Source organism: Pituophis catenifer, unplaced genomic scaffold (genome assembly GCF_029215685.1).
Source record: "Pituophis catenifer annectens isolate HBS135680 unplaced genomic scaffold, rPitCat1.0.hap2 SCAF_2, whole genome shotgun sequence".
Classification (NCBI taxonomy): domain Eukaryota; kingdom Metazoa; phylum Chordata; class Lepidosauria; order Squamata; family Colubridae; genus Pituophis; species Pituophis catenifer.
The window spans coordinates 179,449,115-179,467,248 of NW_027256882.1; the positions used below are offsets into that span (position 1 = coordinate 179,449,115).

Consider the following 18,134-nt stretch of genomic DNA (forward strand, 5'->3'; position numbering starts at 1 on the left):
ACCACCCCCACCCTATTGGCCTTCCGGAAAGCGGTGAAGACCTGGCTCTTCCGGCAGGCCTGAGGCCATTGATCTCGTTATAGTGATCTTGCGAGACCCGGCCACAAATTGGAGTGTATGTGTTTTAACCTTTTAATGTTTTAATGTTTTAATGTCTTCTTTTAACTTTTGTATGGGATATTGTTGCATTATTTTATTCTCTGTTATAAGCCGCCCAGAGTCCCTTGGGAGTTGGGCGGCATAGAAATGCGACAAATAATAAATAAAAGCCCGATTGGGCTTATTATCAGGGGATGTCATATTTTCAGGGAAACATGGTAGTAGTGCAGACTTACTGATTTTGGAGACTCAGTGTACCTCTGGATTGGGGTAGCATGCTTGCAAACAGCAATAGCAAAAACACTTAAGACTTATGTACCGCTTCACAATGCTTTACAGCCCTATCCAAGCAGTTTACAGAGTCAGCATATTGTCCCCAACAACCTGGGTCCTCATTTTACTGGAAGGATGAAAGGCTGAGTCAACCTTGAGTTGGTCAGGATCGAAATGCCCGCAGTTGGCAGAATTAGCCTGCAATACTGCATTCTAACCACTGCACCACTATAGCTCCCAATATACATGCAATACCAGTTAAAGGAGAGCAGGTTTGAGAGTTTCCTAGAAGCCTCTAGTTACCACTGTGAGAACAAAATACTGGAGTAAAAAGGACCTTGGCTTAATCCAGTACAACTATTATTCGATTATTATGTACACATATATGAGAGTGGGAAGGGAAGTACTGTAAGTGTATGAGTGAATACATGATTATGCATGGACTGGTCAGCAACATCTTTTTTTCTTATGGAAGTTAAATTTAAAAGGACTTTGACATGCTATGCTATTAATAAATAAATAAATAAATAAATGCTAAGTCATCAGTATTGCATTGCATTTCAAAGTGGCTTGACTACCAGGTAATGGTGCATCAGATTCCAGAGTAACTAACTGATTGTAGAACAAAAGTTTCTACAGAAGATAATCTGTTTCAAGAGTATTCAAGAAATGGAACTAATATTTCTACCTATGGCCAACTAGATGTCTATAGGATACTCACAAATGCATATATATACTAACTATAGGTTAGGATATATTGCAAATTAACGCTTTTTAGTTGTGGTGTAGAAGAGTGAATGCCCCAGTAAGATTAGGCGAGGCAATACAAAAATATCCACTGTTTAACATTGTAGGTGTAGTTTTAAAATCATGCTCCCCTTCAACAACTACAATAACAATCTTCATCAATGAAATCTTTTTAAAAGGATTGAACTGGATTTAGATCACTGCATTTATTCACTGTATGATTATGAATTCAACTGTCAATTGCTGGACATAGATAAAATTGTTAAAAATTCTATATTACAACTATTAGTTTTACTACTTAAACATTTTTAAAAGTGCTTATGACTGTACAACTGAAAATATACAAAAATGGGAAAGTGAACAAATATGAAATTAAAATGTAATAAACTATTTGGTTTGAACATTCAGTTCACAAATGTGACATGATTTTTCTACTCTACCCTGTTTTCCCCAAGATAAGACATCCCCTGATAATAAGCCCAATCGGGCTTTTGAGCACATGGCAATAAGGCCAAGCGCTTATTTCAGGGTTCAAAAAAATATAAGACAGGGTCTTATTTTCAGGGAAACATGGTATTTAAAATGTTAAATACACACACTACTGGAATATAGGAGCATAAAGAAAAAACAATTATATCTTTAGCAAAGCAGATTTATAGTGAAAAAGTATATTTAGCGGAAAGGTACTTGACTGCCTAATTATAGATTCAAACTCATTTTCTGGATTTCCATTTATTTAGGTTAATATGTTGGGTGAACCCAACCATTGTAATTTATCAAATCATAACTTGTGACTAGTAGAAGTGGGCAACCTCTGTCCTATATGTGCCTTCATCATTCCTATTGCAACTCAGAATGCTTTGATGTTAAAGAATTTGATTTCAATACTGAATGCCTTAATATTTAATCTGAAGTTCTGAACTGTTTTTCCTAGTGCTTAAACTGAAGGATATAGGAATATCCTTCTGATACTGAAGGATATATTGTAGCACCCAGTCATATATTAATGATTTTAAGAAGATATAAATAAAATTATATATATATGTATATATGTATGTTTCTATTACCTGAAATCTGAGTCTTTCTTCTTTTACTCATTTTGGGGAGGCTTGGTAAATTGAAAAGGAAATTTGAGCAGAGGTGACAGATTTCTGTTTAAAAAAAACATATCACATTTCATATTTTGAAAACTGAAGCTGAAACGTCTTGTTTTAAAATAAACATTTTGGTTTACATTTTGTATGCTTCAATATTAAAGTTTGAACAAAACAATTCTGATATGTCACTTTTCTATTTGAAACTGAAATTAATCTTCTTGGCTTACTTTTTTTCCTGAGAGTGAAGCAGCAGCAAAATAGGAATAGCCATACCCCTACCCCAATAAATGAAAATAAGACTTTCTGCTGGTTCAAGTTGTTTAACAACTTAATGGGACCTACTATATTTGCTGGAAAAAATGTGAAAACTTACGCATGTTTCCTTCAAATACTCAGTTCATTTTTTAAAATGTCCATTGTTTGTAGAGTGGCTTATTAGAGACATTATGTAAATAGCAATAGCAATAGCACCAGTGGTGGGTTGCCCATGGTTCACACCGGTTCTATAGAACCAGTAGTAAAACCGGTGGGAGGCCCCACCCACCGACCCCAACGTCACCAAAACGCTTCTGCGCATGCGCAGCACACACGCGAGCGAAGCAAGCGTGTGCGGCCCTGCTGCAAACCGGTAGTAAATGTAAGTAGAACCCACCCCTGGATAGCACTTAGATTTATATATTGCTTCACAGTGCTTTGACAGCCCTCTCTAAACAGTTTAGAGTCAGCATATTGCTACCAACAATCTGGGTCCTAAAGACTCCTAATACAATAAAACTGATGATGCAGTGAAAAATATGTGGCTACAAGCCTACTGATGTAGATGTAGACTAAAATGTTGAAAAAAAAAATATTTTATTTTTTTCTCCACATAAAACCATCCATAGTAGAAAAAGACATCTTATTCTTTGCTTTTATTCACATAAATGTATTCCGTTATATAATTTTTTTAAAAAAGCTTTGTATTCAAGAATAACATTTGTTTGCAGCCCGCTTAAGAAAGCATCTTTTTAAGTTCATTAACATTCATCTCATCGATTATTATTAAAGTAGAATTTTGTCTTTAGAACCAGTATATTTGAAAATGGCTGCATTGGGACTGTTGTTGTGTGCTTGGGGTATTATGTGGAGACAAATTTTGTTTCTTGAAAGACAAGGAATCCAAAAATTACACTCCCTTTCCACGCAAGAAAATTTGCCAAGGAGCATTTATAAATTATGATTATGCGCGTAACTGATCCCACGTGTGTCCAGCTGCTTAAACCGACAAAGGCTTTTCCCGCCAAACCAAAGCACGCCCTTCTTTCCCAACAGCGCCTTAAAGTAACCGCGATCCACTCCGCCTTTCACCTCCTCATTTAGCCGTGGCTCCTCCTATTCTATTTCTTAACGCCACGCCCCCTGATAGAAACCCTGCCTTACTCCACTTAGATCGGCAGGAAGATAAACGTAGAAAACTCCAAGAGTTGTGCGCCGTTTCATTTGCGGTGCTACTTGAGGGAACTTCCTAAGTCGGGGTAACAATACTTCTATATGCCAGCAGAGGCGCAGCCCTAATTGTTACGAATTGTTCTGCTCTCTTCAGCGGGACGAAGACATTCTTCTAGAAAGCTTTGGGTACGTATTGCCCCCCCCCACTCCGTTTCAACCAGTTCATTGGAAGGTGGGAGCATCAACTGGGACTAAATTGTAAGCTCTTTTCATCGTTGTCTATTTCTCACCGGCTTCTCGGTCTCAGGGTCCTGGAGAGACTTATAAATTAATAATTAGGGAGATTGATGCCTCTGTGCCCAGACTTTCCAATCGGAATAAGATCCAACACCAGCCTTCTTTAATAAGGACAATTATGTGCGACTAGTTTTTTCCCCTCTTGCAGCAGAAAGCAGTTGGAAGGCAACATCTCAGTTTTGAGACATGATCTAGTACAGTGTTTCTCAACCTTGGCAGCTTGAAGATGGGTGGACTTCAACTCCCAGAATCCCCCAGCCAGCGTTGCTGGCTGGGGGATTCTGGGAGTTGAAGTCCACCCATCTTCAAGCTGCCAAGGTTGAGAAACACCGATCTAGTAGTTTGTTCCGCTGCGTCAAGCTTAAATTTGGAACTCTTTTGAGAATGCCGCGGCTGCTTGGTCCTTAATTCACTGTGCCCTTAAGAACTGCAGGGATAACGCCCAGGGCTTATTTTATTTTATTTTATTTTTGGACCCCATTAAGGCGAAAACCCAGCAGCTGCCTTCCTTAAAGAGAAAAAGGAGCTACGACTCCCAATTAGCAAAAGACAGAAGGTACCGTAAAGGGAGGAAGGGCATTGCCGTGACAAAAATCAAGGCAAGGGAGCCGTAAAGCCAAGCGCGGTGTCGCGGGAGGCTTCAGGAGAGAAAGCAGGAAGTGAGTGCCTTTTAATGGGAAGGGGAGGGGAGGGGAAGGGGAGACATGGCCCCCTGTTGCATTACATGTTGCGCGCGCGTAGGGAGGGGGACACACACACGACAAATCGCTGCATGAAAGCTTACTGGGGGGGGAGGGAGAATAGGGAACCCACAAATCAAGATAATCCTGTTAAACCTGCATATTCACTTCCTTGTTATTTATGCAAGTGTCCTGTAAGCCAGAACGGTATTGTGATTCCTATATTAGGGAAAGGGAAAATCGGAGTTTCCACTGAAGAACTAAGGGAACTGTAGTACTTGTCCTGTAGTTCTTGTCCTGATTTGTGGTACAGGTAGGCCAAATAGGACGTCCTTACCTGGGAACAAGCTCTCAATACCTTGGTGGCGCAGCAGACTATAAAGTGCTGTTAAGTACTCCCCTTTTTAAATGGAAATTTTAAATTTGGTTTTAAATTATTGGGGTTTTAAATTTGTTCAGCCAAATTATTTAATTCGTTTTATTTTATTTTAAATTTTGTATCTATATGTTTTATTCTATGGCTGTTCACCGCCCTGAGTCCTTCGGGAGTAGGTATATAAATTCAATAAAATAAAAATAAAATAAATAAATAAATAAGTAGCACCAGCTGCCTGCAATTACTGCAAGTTCAAATCTCACCAGGCTCAAGGTTGACTCAGCCTTCCATCCTTTCGAGGTAGGTAAAATGAGGACCCGGTTTGTGGGGGCAATAAGCTGACTTTGTATAAAAAAAGAACACCGCTTTGGGGGGGTGAAAGCCCTACTAAGCAGGTATATACAAAAGTATGAAGGCTATTGCTTAAAAGCATTGTAAGCTGCCCTGAGTCTCCGGAGAAGGGCAGCATATAAATTGAACCAATAAATAAATAAATGCAAACGGAATTCGGTGCAGCGTTTTCTGATTAACATTAATAGAGGCAAAATATGAGCTGACTTACAAGGACAAAAATATCACACCAAGTACATAGGTAGCAAGGTAATTCCCATTAAGTATTAAATGCTATTTGTTGTTTTTAAATTTAGTTGTACAACTAATTCTACAGTTTTAGCAGAGACTTAATGGGAATAAGAGCATATTTCTTTCCAGCATATTTCTGGAAAGTCTTTCTGGAATCTATTTATAAGGATGGCTGGGACATTGAGTTTGGTGATGTATATGTACAGTGATCCTATTCCAGATCAAAACCAAGATAATAAATCTAAAGGAAAGCATTCTGAAATAAAGGACTGTCCTTTATAGTAACATAATATGATTCATAACACAGTGATCATAGGTGTTGTTAAAATTGATACTCTACATAACTCACACCAGATTTTCTTATAAATAAACTTGCATGGATTTCAACAGCATGTTGACAAAAGAATGTGGGAGATATTGGGGTGTGGCAAGAAGCGGGTGCTTCTTGATTTAAAACATATTACAGTCATCATAGATGGCAACACCTAGGCATCCTTGGTTGTTTCTGAAAAAGCTAAGAAAGTTGTACTTGGTCAGTGCTAGGGTGGGATGACACATGGAACTATAATCTAGACTGAAATAAGAAAATTGGAAGAGAAGAATGGCAAAACACTTCCATGCTGTTGCCAAGAAAACTGCATGGATCTGTCTATTTACAGTGCTAATTGTGAGTTAGACTCTGCTCAAAGCAGTCTTGATACTTCATTTTACAAGGTATTAATTTAACTGTCTCCTGCTGTTTGAAGCCTATGTGGAGAAGGAAGTAAGGGCTGACAACAGAAAGGGAGATGAGACCGTGAGAAACAGAGACAAGAGCTTACGGAAGGCTTTCTAAATATCCTTAGATCCATCTGTCTAATGCTAACTTGCACTTACTGAGGGCATAGTAAAGGAAAATGAAGAAGAACAGGAAGCCACCACCTCCACCACCTTCACGGGGAGGCAAGGGGACTGCTGCAGCCAGACAAGTGAGTCATTATACATTTCTTCTTCTAACCTTTGACATGTGGAATCTTTAGGAAGGCCCTGACACTTGGTTCTGTCACCATCTCTGAGGCTCTGGTGATGGTGGGGAGCTTTTACAATGGCTGTGTTGAGCTGATGTAAGGATGGATTCTGCCTATGATCATGATTTTTTTTTGTTTTACTTTGATTGTAACAATAACAGAGTTGGAAGGGACCTTGGAGGTCATCTAGTCCAACCCCCTGCTCACGCTGTACTAGGGATTCTCGAACCACCGAACTGCCGACCTTTCTGACCAATGGTGGTTATATATTTATATATTAGTTTTCATTGGATTGGGTTTTTTTACCTGTTGCAAGTTGCTCAAAGTTGCTTAGATGAAAAGCACTAAGCACTTTTTCCCCTTGAAAAGCACCTGGAGGCTCCAACTGGTCCAAAATGTAGCCGCGCGGGTGATTATGGGTGCAGCTCGTTACGCCCATGTAACACCTCTCCTACGCGAGCTGCACTGGGTCCCGGTGGTCTTCCGGGTGCGATTCAAGGTGTTAGTTATCACTTTTAAAGCGCTCCATGGCTTAGGACCTGGGTACCTACGAGACCGTCTTTTGCCACCAATAGCCTCCCACCGACCAGTTCGTTCTCACAGGGAGGGACTACTCAGGGTACCGTCAGTCAAATTATGCCGACTGGCGACTCCCAGGGGGAGGGCCTTCTCTGTGAGGGCTCCAACCCTTTGGAATGAACTGTCCCCAGAGATACGGAATATCCCTGATCTCCGTGCTTTCCGCCGTGCCCTCAAGACCCTGATGTTCCAACAGGCGGGGCTAAACATATGAACATGTGAATGATTTTTTAAATGTGATCTAATTCTGGGTTTTATTTAATTGACCAAACTAAGTAATAATTTTAATTAGCAATTTTATGATGTTTGTGTGTCTATATTCTTGACTGTACACCGCCTTGAGTCCTACGGGAGAAAGGCGGTATAGAAATATAATAAATAAATAAATAAATAAATAAATGAGATGGGCAGACATACAAATTGAATAAATAATAATTCCAAAACATCAAGAGCAGCATTTGAACACCATTGGCACTGACAATATCACCATCAGTCAGTTGCAGAAGGCAGCTTTACATCCTGCAACAATACATGTAATATTATTGAAAAATAATACGTGCATATCCCTGGTCCTTGGGATACCATAGTGCTCATCACCGTAGTGCTCATCATTGCCAATTGAAAGTGATGTATGCTTTTTATTATCATGACTGTTGAAAATGTGCTCTAATTGTCCATCAGAAATCCAAGAATTGGATCCTGCTGTTCCTTGTACAGGAAAAGATGGCATATTTTATGAAATCTCATACATATCAAGCAAGATTCCTAAATTCCTATTCCTAACACAGCGTGACTCTATTGACTCTTTAATGACAACTTTAAGCCATTATGATTAGGCTGCAACAGAGGGGTCAATGGTTTTGACAAGAGCACAAAAAATAAAGCTTAAATCCCAATACAGCTATGCATGGAGTTAGTTAAAAGGGCACCACAATACAGTAGTTCTTTTTCTTAGGTCCTAAAAAGTTCTTGAAAAAGATCTTATCTAATGAGATGAATATATTGATACTGATATTAAATGCCATGGGTGTTTTAATTTAGAGCAGACCTGCATAAGTTGTAAATGGAAAAGGCCATATTGATAAATTAAAAATAATCACAGGCCACATAGGAAGAACTTGTGCTCTGATCAGCTGTTCAGCAGCTACCAGGGTGGTGTTATTGATTGAGCTGGTGATGTCAGTAAGGCCTGGGGGCATTGGAGACACTCAGCAGCAAAAGGTATGGGTGGTTCCTAATGACTGCCATTATTATTATAGAAAAACAAAACTTTTGTTGGGACAGTTTTTCACCCAACTTCCCCACATTAACATCTGCAATTTTATGCGTATAAACAATAACTTCCAAGTTTTCATTAAAACCATCTTTCTTTTTGTACAGCAGCCAGATTTATTTAACAAAAACTTTAGTAAGATCTTTGATCTGTCACAGAGATGCTAGTTATTTTAGAGATCCTATACCAGACCAAACCATTTTGTTCCCAAAGAAGCCAACTGAGTGCTAGATGGAAGGACTGCATATACTGTTTAGCAACTGGTACTTCCTATAGCAGTTGTATTAAGCATAATGATTAATAACTGTTGACAATTTTATCCATGAATTGACCTTTAAAAAAAGTTGGCTATTGATAAGGCTACATCCTAGGACAGTGATGGCTAACCTTTTCTGGACCGAGTGCCAAAAGCGCATGTGTGTGTGTGCGCACCCCCAAAATGCAATGTGCACGCCCCACGTATGCTCTCCACCCCCTGCTCATGTGCACACCCCATTCATGTGCCCCACTCCTCGCATGCACATGTAGCCCCCCCACATGTGCCCACAGCCCCCTGCATGTGCCCTACCCCTGTGCATGCACAGCAGAGACCTGACGACCAGGTGGCTGGTGGGAGGCGCGCACGCGTGCATGGTGGAGCTGAGCTGGGGCAACGCGTGCCATAGGTTCGCCATCACGGTTCTAGGATAATGAATTCCACAGTTTAACTGTGTTCTATATAACAAATTACTTCCTTTTATATGTCCTCAATCCCCTTCCCTTGAAATATATGCTAATATAACCTTATGATAAAATGAGCACCATAAGAATTTATCTATGAAGCAAGCTCTAACTTGGTTAAGAAAGAGGCTTCTGTAGTTTACATGCTTGAATCCTATTATACAGATGGGTTTGCTGTTGGATTTCTCTCCTGAAAACATGATGGCTAGCAATGGAGAGGATGATCAAGAACTGGAAGCTGAATTCCTGGCTATTGTTGGAGGCCAACCAGATCCCAACCAGAAGCCAAATGGAAAAAGTAAGTGGACTCTAGGGTTTTTATGGGGTTGTTATGACTTAAAAGTAGTGATTTATGAGGTCTATGAAGTGGATATGTGCGGAGTTATTTTTAAAAAATTGCTGCTGCTTTCTTGCATCTTTCTGGAATTTTATTATTGGTATTTTTGTGCTGGTCTCTTTCAAACCAGCTCCACTGGCCTACAACAGAAATAAAGACAAGAAAACCTAACATCCATCAAATACTGTCCTTCAGAGACATGTTTTCACTTCTTTTCAGAAACTCAGTTGGAGGAAGGGGTTTTTACATGCAGGGATAAGCTATTACTTGGGAAAGACACCACCGCTAAGAAAGGTGGAATGGACCTTGTTCATATTTTTTGTGGTCTCAATACTTCTATTCAGATACAGTATTCAGGAATAGAAAGAATAATCCAATCACCAATGCTCAGATGAAGTCAGGACTATGAGTGCTACAGATTCAGCATAATAATTGCTGAGAGAAAATCTTCATCTATGGCTTTATACACATTGGCTTCCAGGCCAAAAAAAAAGAGATCTAGCATTGTCATGATCCTTGCTCACATGAAATCCAATACATGCAGAAGTTTCTCCCATATATATACAGTACATACATACATACATACATACATACATACATACATACATACATTCTCCCATATATATAATATTCTAAGGAAGCTAATGTCATTTGAACAACACTGGTGGGATTATAGAGTACTCACGTGGTAAATTCAACCTGTGTTTGATGTCTGACTAAAGGGAGTACAGTAGCAGTACCTACATATAAATTGGAGTAAATCTATGAATATTTGATGCTAAAGCAAATAGACTTGTAGCGTCTTTTGGGTATTTGATGAAAGATCTACTTTAGTCTTCCAAGTTTCAGACAAGTACAATCATCCCTTTAGAGTTCTTATTTTAAGATTATAACTTTGTGCATCACAGCTGTGTGATTATGTATTTATCCATTTTTACCCTCTGCTGTATCTATGTAAGTTGTAAGTAATACAATCTTGAGCTGATTTCATGGCACACGAGAGTGACTGCTGGCTGATGCTGCTACTTTTTCTTTCTTAGCTCCTTTGCCAATGGAAGCTATTGAAAAAATGGCTGCCCTCTGTATGAAGGACCTTGATGAAGACGATGGGGTAGAAGAGGAAGATTTAGAAGATGATGATGAACTAATGGTAATAATACCTTGAGATCTAGTAACACCCGGTCACTATGAAACATACAATGTTAGAGGTGGAAATGAAAGAAATGTAGTTCAGAACAGGATTTCATAACATTTCCTAGGTGTTATGCTATAGTGTCAAGATGTTAGAAATGTTAGAAATAGAAAAAAAATTCTCTTGTTTAAATTTCATATGTAGCTTTAACAATATATTTCTCTGATTTTCAGGCTGAACTAACAGAAGTACTTGAAGAAGATGGTAAGGCCCCAGATGCTGTGGTACCTGCTGCTACTAAGGTGCATATTTTCATATCAACTTGGCTTTGTTGTTCTTGCTTACTTTTAAATTGCAACTCCAAAAAAATTGTCCCAAAAGGTAATTTGTGTACCTTTTTGTGCCATGGGTTCATTGATATCCCCCATTGTAACCCCTACCTTTTCACTGGAAAAGGTAGAAACCAAAGCCCTAGACTCCTTCACAGGAATTCCACCCACTCACTGGTATAGGTATGTGGGCAATACTTGGGTGAAGATCAAAACACAGGAATTGGAAGCATTCACCAAACACATCAACTCTGGACAGATACATCAAATTCACATGGGAGGATATTAAGGAAAATAGTCTAGCCTTCCTGGACTGTGCAGCACACATTAAGGAAGACAGAAGCCTTAACACTGAAGTTTACAGAACCCCCCCCCCCCCACACACACACGAATCAATATTTACATTTTGATTCCCACCACCGATTGGCACACAAAATGGGGGTCATCAGAACCTTACATCACCTAGCTGAAGACCTGCCTACCAGCAAAGATGGGAAAGAAAAAGAACGTAAACACATCAAGGAAGCCCTCAGAATGTGTGTCTCTCCCAAGTGGGACTTCATCAAATCTCAGAAAAGACCCTCCAGGAGCTTCTCCACAACAGATAATGAAGAAAACAATAAACGAAGCAACGTTGTCATTCCGTACGTTGCAGGCATAATGGAAAAGCTCAGGAGGATCTTCAGCCAACATAACATACGTGCACACTTCAAGCCCAAGAATACAGTAAGGCAGAAGCTTGTCCACCCTAAGGATAAAACACCCAGACAGAAACTGAGCAACTAGGTATATGCAGTACAATGCAGTGAGCCATGTGCAGATCTGTACATTGGGGAAACGAAACAACCACTTCATAAACTCATGGCACAACATAGGTGAACAAACACATCAGGACTAGATTCAGCAGTCCATCTGCATTTAAAAGACACAGGCCGCTCTTTTGAAAATAACAAAGTCCATACTTTGGACAGAGAGGATCGCTGGTTTGAAATGGGTTAAAGAGCCCATTTATATAAAATTTGAACAGTCCTCTCTCAACAGAGGGGGAGGGATACCACATCATCTATTTGAAAAGGCCTTCGGGCTATTCAATAAACAAATACACATCATCTATCTCTAATCTATAACAGTACTTTCAACAGCTCCAAGAAGGCTCCACACCCATTTGCACAGGTGATCCTGATGACACAGATAAACCTCCAGGTGGCCTTAATGACCTTAAAGAATGCAAATGACCAGCTGTCTGCAAGAAGTGTAAATCCTTGTCCCATTCCCCACCATCCAGTCAGAGCTGAAGAAACTTCTTGGATGAGAAGCAAAACATCCTCAAAGACAAACCAGAAAGTCCAGTTGCCTCTTGAAAAAAGCACCTTTGGGTCACATATCTTTGCAGTGCTTTCTGTGCCTTCCTTGCAACCTCTTACACTCTTCCCATCCCTTGTCACTCTCATGCAGCCTCCCCAACTCTTGCAGACTCTCTTACCCTCACCACATCTTGCTCGCACCCTTGCACATCTCTACACACCCTCCCGTGCTTTCCACGTACCACATTGTGCCCTCTCCCATCCAGTAGCAGCGATTTGCCTGCCTGCCTGCCTGCCTGCTTGAAAGCCACTTGCAATTTTGTGCCAGCAATACCACTGATTTGGTTGTGGGAAGCTGACAGGAAGTCGCCTCACTTAATGACCATGGGATTTGGTTAACAATGACAATGACAGGGATTGTCATCACTAAGTAATGCAGTCACATTTACATCCGCATCACTAAGAGATGGACATTCCAGTGCCAGTTGCCGATGTAAATCAAGGACTACCTGTATTGCCTCTTTCAAATCTCATGGAATCATTCTTCCCTCAAGGAAGTGGATTCTATTTTATGGATCCAATGCCATGTGACCTCCCTAATCTCACTAGCTAGGAGGGGTGATGATTTAATAAAAGTGGCTGAGTTAGCACCTGAGAGTCCTGTTTACTCAAGAATAACAGGATCAAATTCTTCCCAACTAATCAAGCTGACCCTGCTCCATCTGCCCACAATCACACATCTACCCCCCATCTACCCCCACCAATTCCTAGAACTCACACTGTCAGGCTTTCCAATCAACCCACTACCCCTCCAGACACCGTCTTAAATGCACTTATGCAACAATCTTAACAGCAGACCTATAAAATCCATAGTAATAAATTTTGCTCTAGCTTTTTTCCTCGTGTCTAGAAAATGTACAACCCAGCAACAATAAATCATGTGTCCCTAGGCAAAGAATATAACAATAATTTGAATTAAGGCAATAAGTATCCCAGAAATAAAAAGCTTATCTAAAAAGCAATCTGTTTGAGCAGTTGTTGTGCAAATTTCTGGGTGGACATAAATAAACTAGAAAGATAGAACAGCATTTCTTTTTGCAAGAGTGTAAAAGAGTGTATAATTTTGATTCCAAGTTAGTAGTCTCTCCCCTTTTTTTGCCAGGAATATGATTTTCCTTCTCTTTTATATTGCTGTTTATGGTTTATTGCTGGAGGGGGAAAAACATATCCTGGGACTCCTGGTTTGACCTCAGATGTATACTATGCCACAGAGTAACTCTTCTGCAATTGAACTAATGTTGGCTTTCTGTAAGAAATAAGGATTGGTGTTGTGCTTTGCCAGGAACATGGTGCTCCAGCTGCTTCCAACACATCTGAATCCATTTTGCTGGAAAGACTGGCTATGTACAAGGTTGCTACTGCTAATGCAAAACAAGCTGGGGAAAGTTCCAAAATGCGTCGCTATGAAAGAGGCCTCAAAGTAAGTCACCAAATATTTGCTGGGATAAATGTATTAGATCTTTAGTGTTTCTTAATAACATTAATAGGAAGCTTGTGCTGGAAAGGACTTTTGTGCCTTTCACACCTAGAACTTTCCATTGTGAAAGTATTTCTATTGGAAGCCATCACTAATCATTCCATGTTTCGTTACCCAGTAGTACAAGTAAGTCTATTTTTTAGTGCTAGCTGTGAGAGTGGCAAGTGAATGTCAGTTCTATACAGGATGCTAGAGTATAGTAGTGACATGGTTAGCCATTGGGATCTCACCTGATTTAAGAATTAAAACCTCTACTGATCTTGGCAAGATGCAGAAGTTATGGAAAGACTTGGGTAAGGTTTACAAGACGCTTGGAGGTACTAAAAACTATAAGTAGATGGGGCCAGTGGGAGGAAACCCAAGATAAAGATGGAGCTTTGACAGATATGGAAAGTGTCACATGAGCAGCTGATAAATGAAATGAGAAATGCTTTTTTCTAACTTCAGTGGTAGATAACCATTGTTTCCCATGAGGATTTTATAATGCTCCAGTCTTATCTGTCTTGAAGATCCTTTTGGGGTGGGTAAAGGATGTGATTTTAAAAAACCATGTCCTTTTACCGGGGGCATACTCAATTTATGGATGAACCTGCAAGCTGCTTTTATTATATGAGGCCTTTTTTCCCAGACTCTAGAAAACCTATTGACCTCTGTACGGAAAGGCAAAAAGATAGATGAAGACGAGATTCCTCCACCAGTAGCTACAGGAAAGAGTAGTAATTGCCCGCAGGCTGCTTCTTTGAAGATCGCTCCAATCTCACAACCCTCCACAGCAGAAGAAAGTGAAGTGTTAACCAATCACTTTACTCCAGAGCCACCAACTGCAGCTCTTGAACAATCACCATCTATATCATCCCCTGGGTTACAGCTGCCTCCCAAAGTTCCACCACCAAAACTTCCAAAACCAAAGATTTCTCCAACAACTGGCCCACCACTCAATTCCTCAGAAACACCACTGGAAACATCTGCCCCAACAGCATCTTCCCTTTCATCAGGTTAGTACTGAAAAATATGACCCAGCTTAAAGTGTCTAAGAGAGGAAAGATGTGATTCGTATTGGGAAATATAATTTTCTGCAGAGGAAACAGTCTAAAGCTCAGTTTAGCTTTGATTCTGGATCCAGTACTGTTTTTGAAGAGTTGAGTACAAGGTAGTTCAAAGGACTAACTAAAATGCCACGAGAAAGTGACGAGCTTTCTAGCTCTCCAAAGTCTCTATCATCTCAGTCAGCCCAATAGGTAGGAAAGGAGAAAAAGCAGTAGAGAAATCTGTCAATTTTATCGGGTATCATGATTGTGAGGTCTATATGTCAACCATCCCACCCAGTCATCTAACAAAGAAAGAGATGCAGCTAGGGCACTATAGCAGATTCTCCAGGTTGGAAATTCCAGACTGACATAATGAATTACAGAGAAGAGCTGTTAATAGGGCCAGGAGAAGGGAGATTTAGGTACAACCCTGTTGATGCTCATGAAAATAAAACGGAAAGAAGTCTGAAAAGGAAAATTAGAATACAGAACAATTATAATAAGTTGTTTTGCAGGACTTAGAGACCTCAGTGGATTAATATTTATATTAGCTAAGTAATTGTAATAAGTATATAGGAGCTCTCTCTTTCTCTTATGTCTAACTATTACTTTACTTTTGGACCATTATTCGTATTAGGATCTTTTTTAATGTTCAGCACCTTAATGTCTGAGATTTGGATTTGATTTAATCTTCCTTGCATCATTTTGAATTGCCTGGAGCTTAATTTAGCATTAATTTTGTGTATAGCTAGGATTCTTCAGTTAGTTTCACCAAGAAACTTGGCATGTTGTAGCCAAGATACAACATGCTTTTTGTTCATTGACTAGATCTGATAACAGCAGCTGAAAGGATTAAAAAGGATAGAATCAAAGCAAGCTTTATTTTTGTTCTTCTCAGATCCCATGCATTTGATGTCTCGTGTTTGATAGAAACCACTTAAAAAAATCTGTTGCCAATCATAAACCTTTGAAGTTGGGCCAGAGCATAAATCACAGTAAAACCTTGTGCTAATATTTTCTTTTGGGAATGCATAGCCTTAGCAGAACCACCGAGATCTAAAGAATAGCTTACGTACTCATGGTGTGTTCTTAAGCCACTATTCCTCGTGGTAAGTTGCTTTTGAAACAGAGGTGATTTTTGAAAAGCATCTGACAAATTTCATGATGGCCTGCCAATCAAAAGGGGTAGTTAGAGACATACAATTCTTGGAACAAATCAGTGAGGGTCTCTTACTCCCAGTTCATCAGATCACTTTGATAGAGAAGGTAGCATTGTGATCAGCCACTAGTTTCTGATACGTTAGAACTGTATTTTATGCAGTTCTTCCTACACCAAGTATAAATTTGTGTGCCGCAATATAAGTAGAAAAGTAAATTGCAAATACATGTATTGCGATAGTGACTTGTTCAAATATTTATATATATTTATATTCTTGATTAAAGTATAGAAGCTGGAAAGCATAATAGCATGTCTCTCACATACACCCTTCAAGTAATTTTTGATGCTTAGCAACAGCCCCAGAATTTTTCCAAAAGTGCTTTTCTTCCTATGGCTGAGCAGTCACCCAGCTGATTTTGAGTCTACATTGGGAGTAGAATTCACAGTCTTCAAGTTTCTAACTCAGTGCTTTAACTTTTACACTGAACTGGCTATACATTTAAATGCTTACATTATAATATAAACTAATTAGGAATAGCAATAGCATTTAGACTTATATACCGCTTCACAGTGCTTTACAGCCCTCTCTAAGAGGTTTACAGGGTCAGCATATTGCCCGCAACAATCTGGATCCTCATTTTACTCATCTTGGAAGGATGGAAGGCTGAGTCAATCTTGAGCTGGTCATAACTCCTGGCAATGAGCAGAATCAGCCTACAATACTGACTGACTCACTCAATATTTTGTAAGCATTTAATTTTTTTTATCTCACTTGTAGTGAAAGAAAAAAAATTAGCAAAAAGTAAAACATATAAAAAGTATTTATTTCTAACTGTTTTTGTGCTTTTATGGTTTTAATTGATGATGTTCACCACCCAATGTGAATTGGATTGAGATGGGTTGCTATAGAGATTGAATGAATAAATAAATTGGATAGCTCCCTTTAATTTTTCCTCCCATTCTTTCCTTCTTCCCTACATGCTTTATTAATTTAAAGATGAAAAATTCTATAATTCTATTTTTATAATGTTTTTATTAAACATTATAACTAAACAGACACAAACTAATGCAGACTACAAAAAATAAAAGAATAAAAAGAAACAATAGCGCAAAAAGAATTGAAAAAGAATACAAAAAAGAAAAAGATAAGAGTATAGGAATAGGAAAGACATCCCGATATAGTCAGTTGGTGCCATCACTGACTATTGGGGGCGAGTCATTGGCCCCCACAGAGACAGCTCGCAACTTGGGTGTCCTCCTGGACTCACGGCTGTCTTTGGAAGAGCACTTGACGGCCGTGGCCAGGGGGACTTTTTATCAGGTCCACCAGATTCGCCAGTTGCGTCCCTTTCTGGATCGGGACTCGTTAAATACGGTCACTCATGCTCTCGTTACTTCCCACCTGGACTACTGCAATGCTTTCTACATGGGGCTCCCCTTGAGGAGCACCCGGAGGCTCCAGCTGGTCCAGAATGCGGCCGCGTGGGTGGTTATGGGAGCAGCGTGGCGCTCCCATGTGACCCCCCTCCTGCGCGAGCTGCACTGGCTCCCGGTGGTCTTCCGGGTGCGCTTCAAGGTTTTGGTTACCACCTTTAGAGCGCTCCATGGCATCGGACTGGGGTATTTACGAGACCGCCTTCTGCTACCAATAGCCTCTCACCGACCAGTACGCTCCCATAGAGAGGGGCTTCTCAGGGTGCCGTCGGCCAAACAGTGTCGACTGGCGGCCCCCAGGGGGCGAGCCTTCTCTGTGGGGGCACCTACCATCTGGAATGAACTCCCCCCAGAGATACGGAGGATCCTGGATCTGCGCACGTTTCATCGTGCTCTCAAAACTTTTTTATTTCAGCAGGCTGGCCTGGCCTAACTCTCCCTTTTAAATTTTTAAATCGTTTGATTTGTTTTATAAATTGGGTGTTTTAATTTGTGTTTTGGCCAAAATATTTAATAATTTTAAGGGACTTTTAATGTTTGTATTATCTGTATTTTATCTTGGCTGTTCACCGCCCTGAGTCCTCCAGGAGTAGGGCGGTATAGAAATTTGATAAATAAATAAATAAATATAATAAATAAGAAGTGACTTCCTCCATACAATCAGGATAAACAATTTTAACAACTTATCACCTTCTGTAAAAATACAACAAACAATC

At 39.9% G+C, this 18,134-nt stretch overlaps 1 protein-coding gene across 2 annotated transcripts in view; it reads left to right on the forward strand.

Moving 5' to 3' along the window:
• The first annotated feature begins 3,766 nt into the window (after positions 1 to 3,766).
• Positions 3,767 to 18,134, forward strand: part of CC2D1A (coiled-coil and C2 domain containing 1A) — a 57,289-nt gene continuing 42,921 nt past the window's right edge. Inside the window, exons 1-7 of one of the 2 annotated variants that reach the window (XM_070938207.1) lie at positions 3,767 to 3,830; positions 6,425 to 6,547; positions 9,324 to 9,456; positions 10,536 to 10,645; positions 10,861 to 10,929; positions 13,603 to 13,740; positions 14,426 to 14,792. In XM_070938207.1, the coding sequence (XP_070794308.1) occupies positions 6,476 to 6,547; positions 9,324 to 9,456; positions 10,536 to 10,645; positions 10,861 to 10,929; positions 13,603 to 13,740; positions 14,426 to 14,792 (889 nt within the window). In that variant the 5' untranslated portion in view covers positions 3,767 to 3,830; positions 6,425 to 6,475. Of the gene's footprint in view, positions 3,831 to 4,559; positions 4,601 to 6,424; positions 6,548 to 9,323; positions 9,457 to 10,535; positions 10,646 to 10,860; positions 10,930 to 13,602; positions 13,741 to 14,425; positions 14,793 to 18,134 lie in introns of those variants that run through there. The other variant, XM_070938206.1, reaches the window with a different exon arrangement.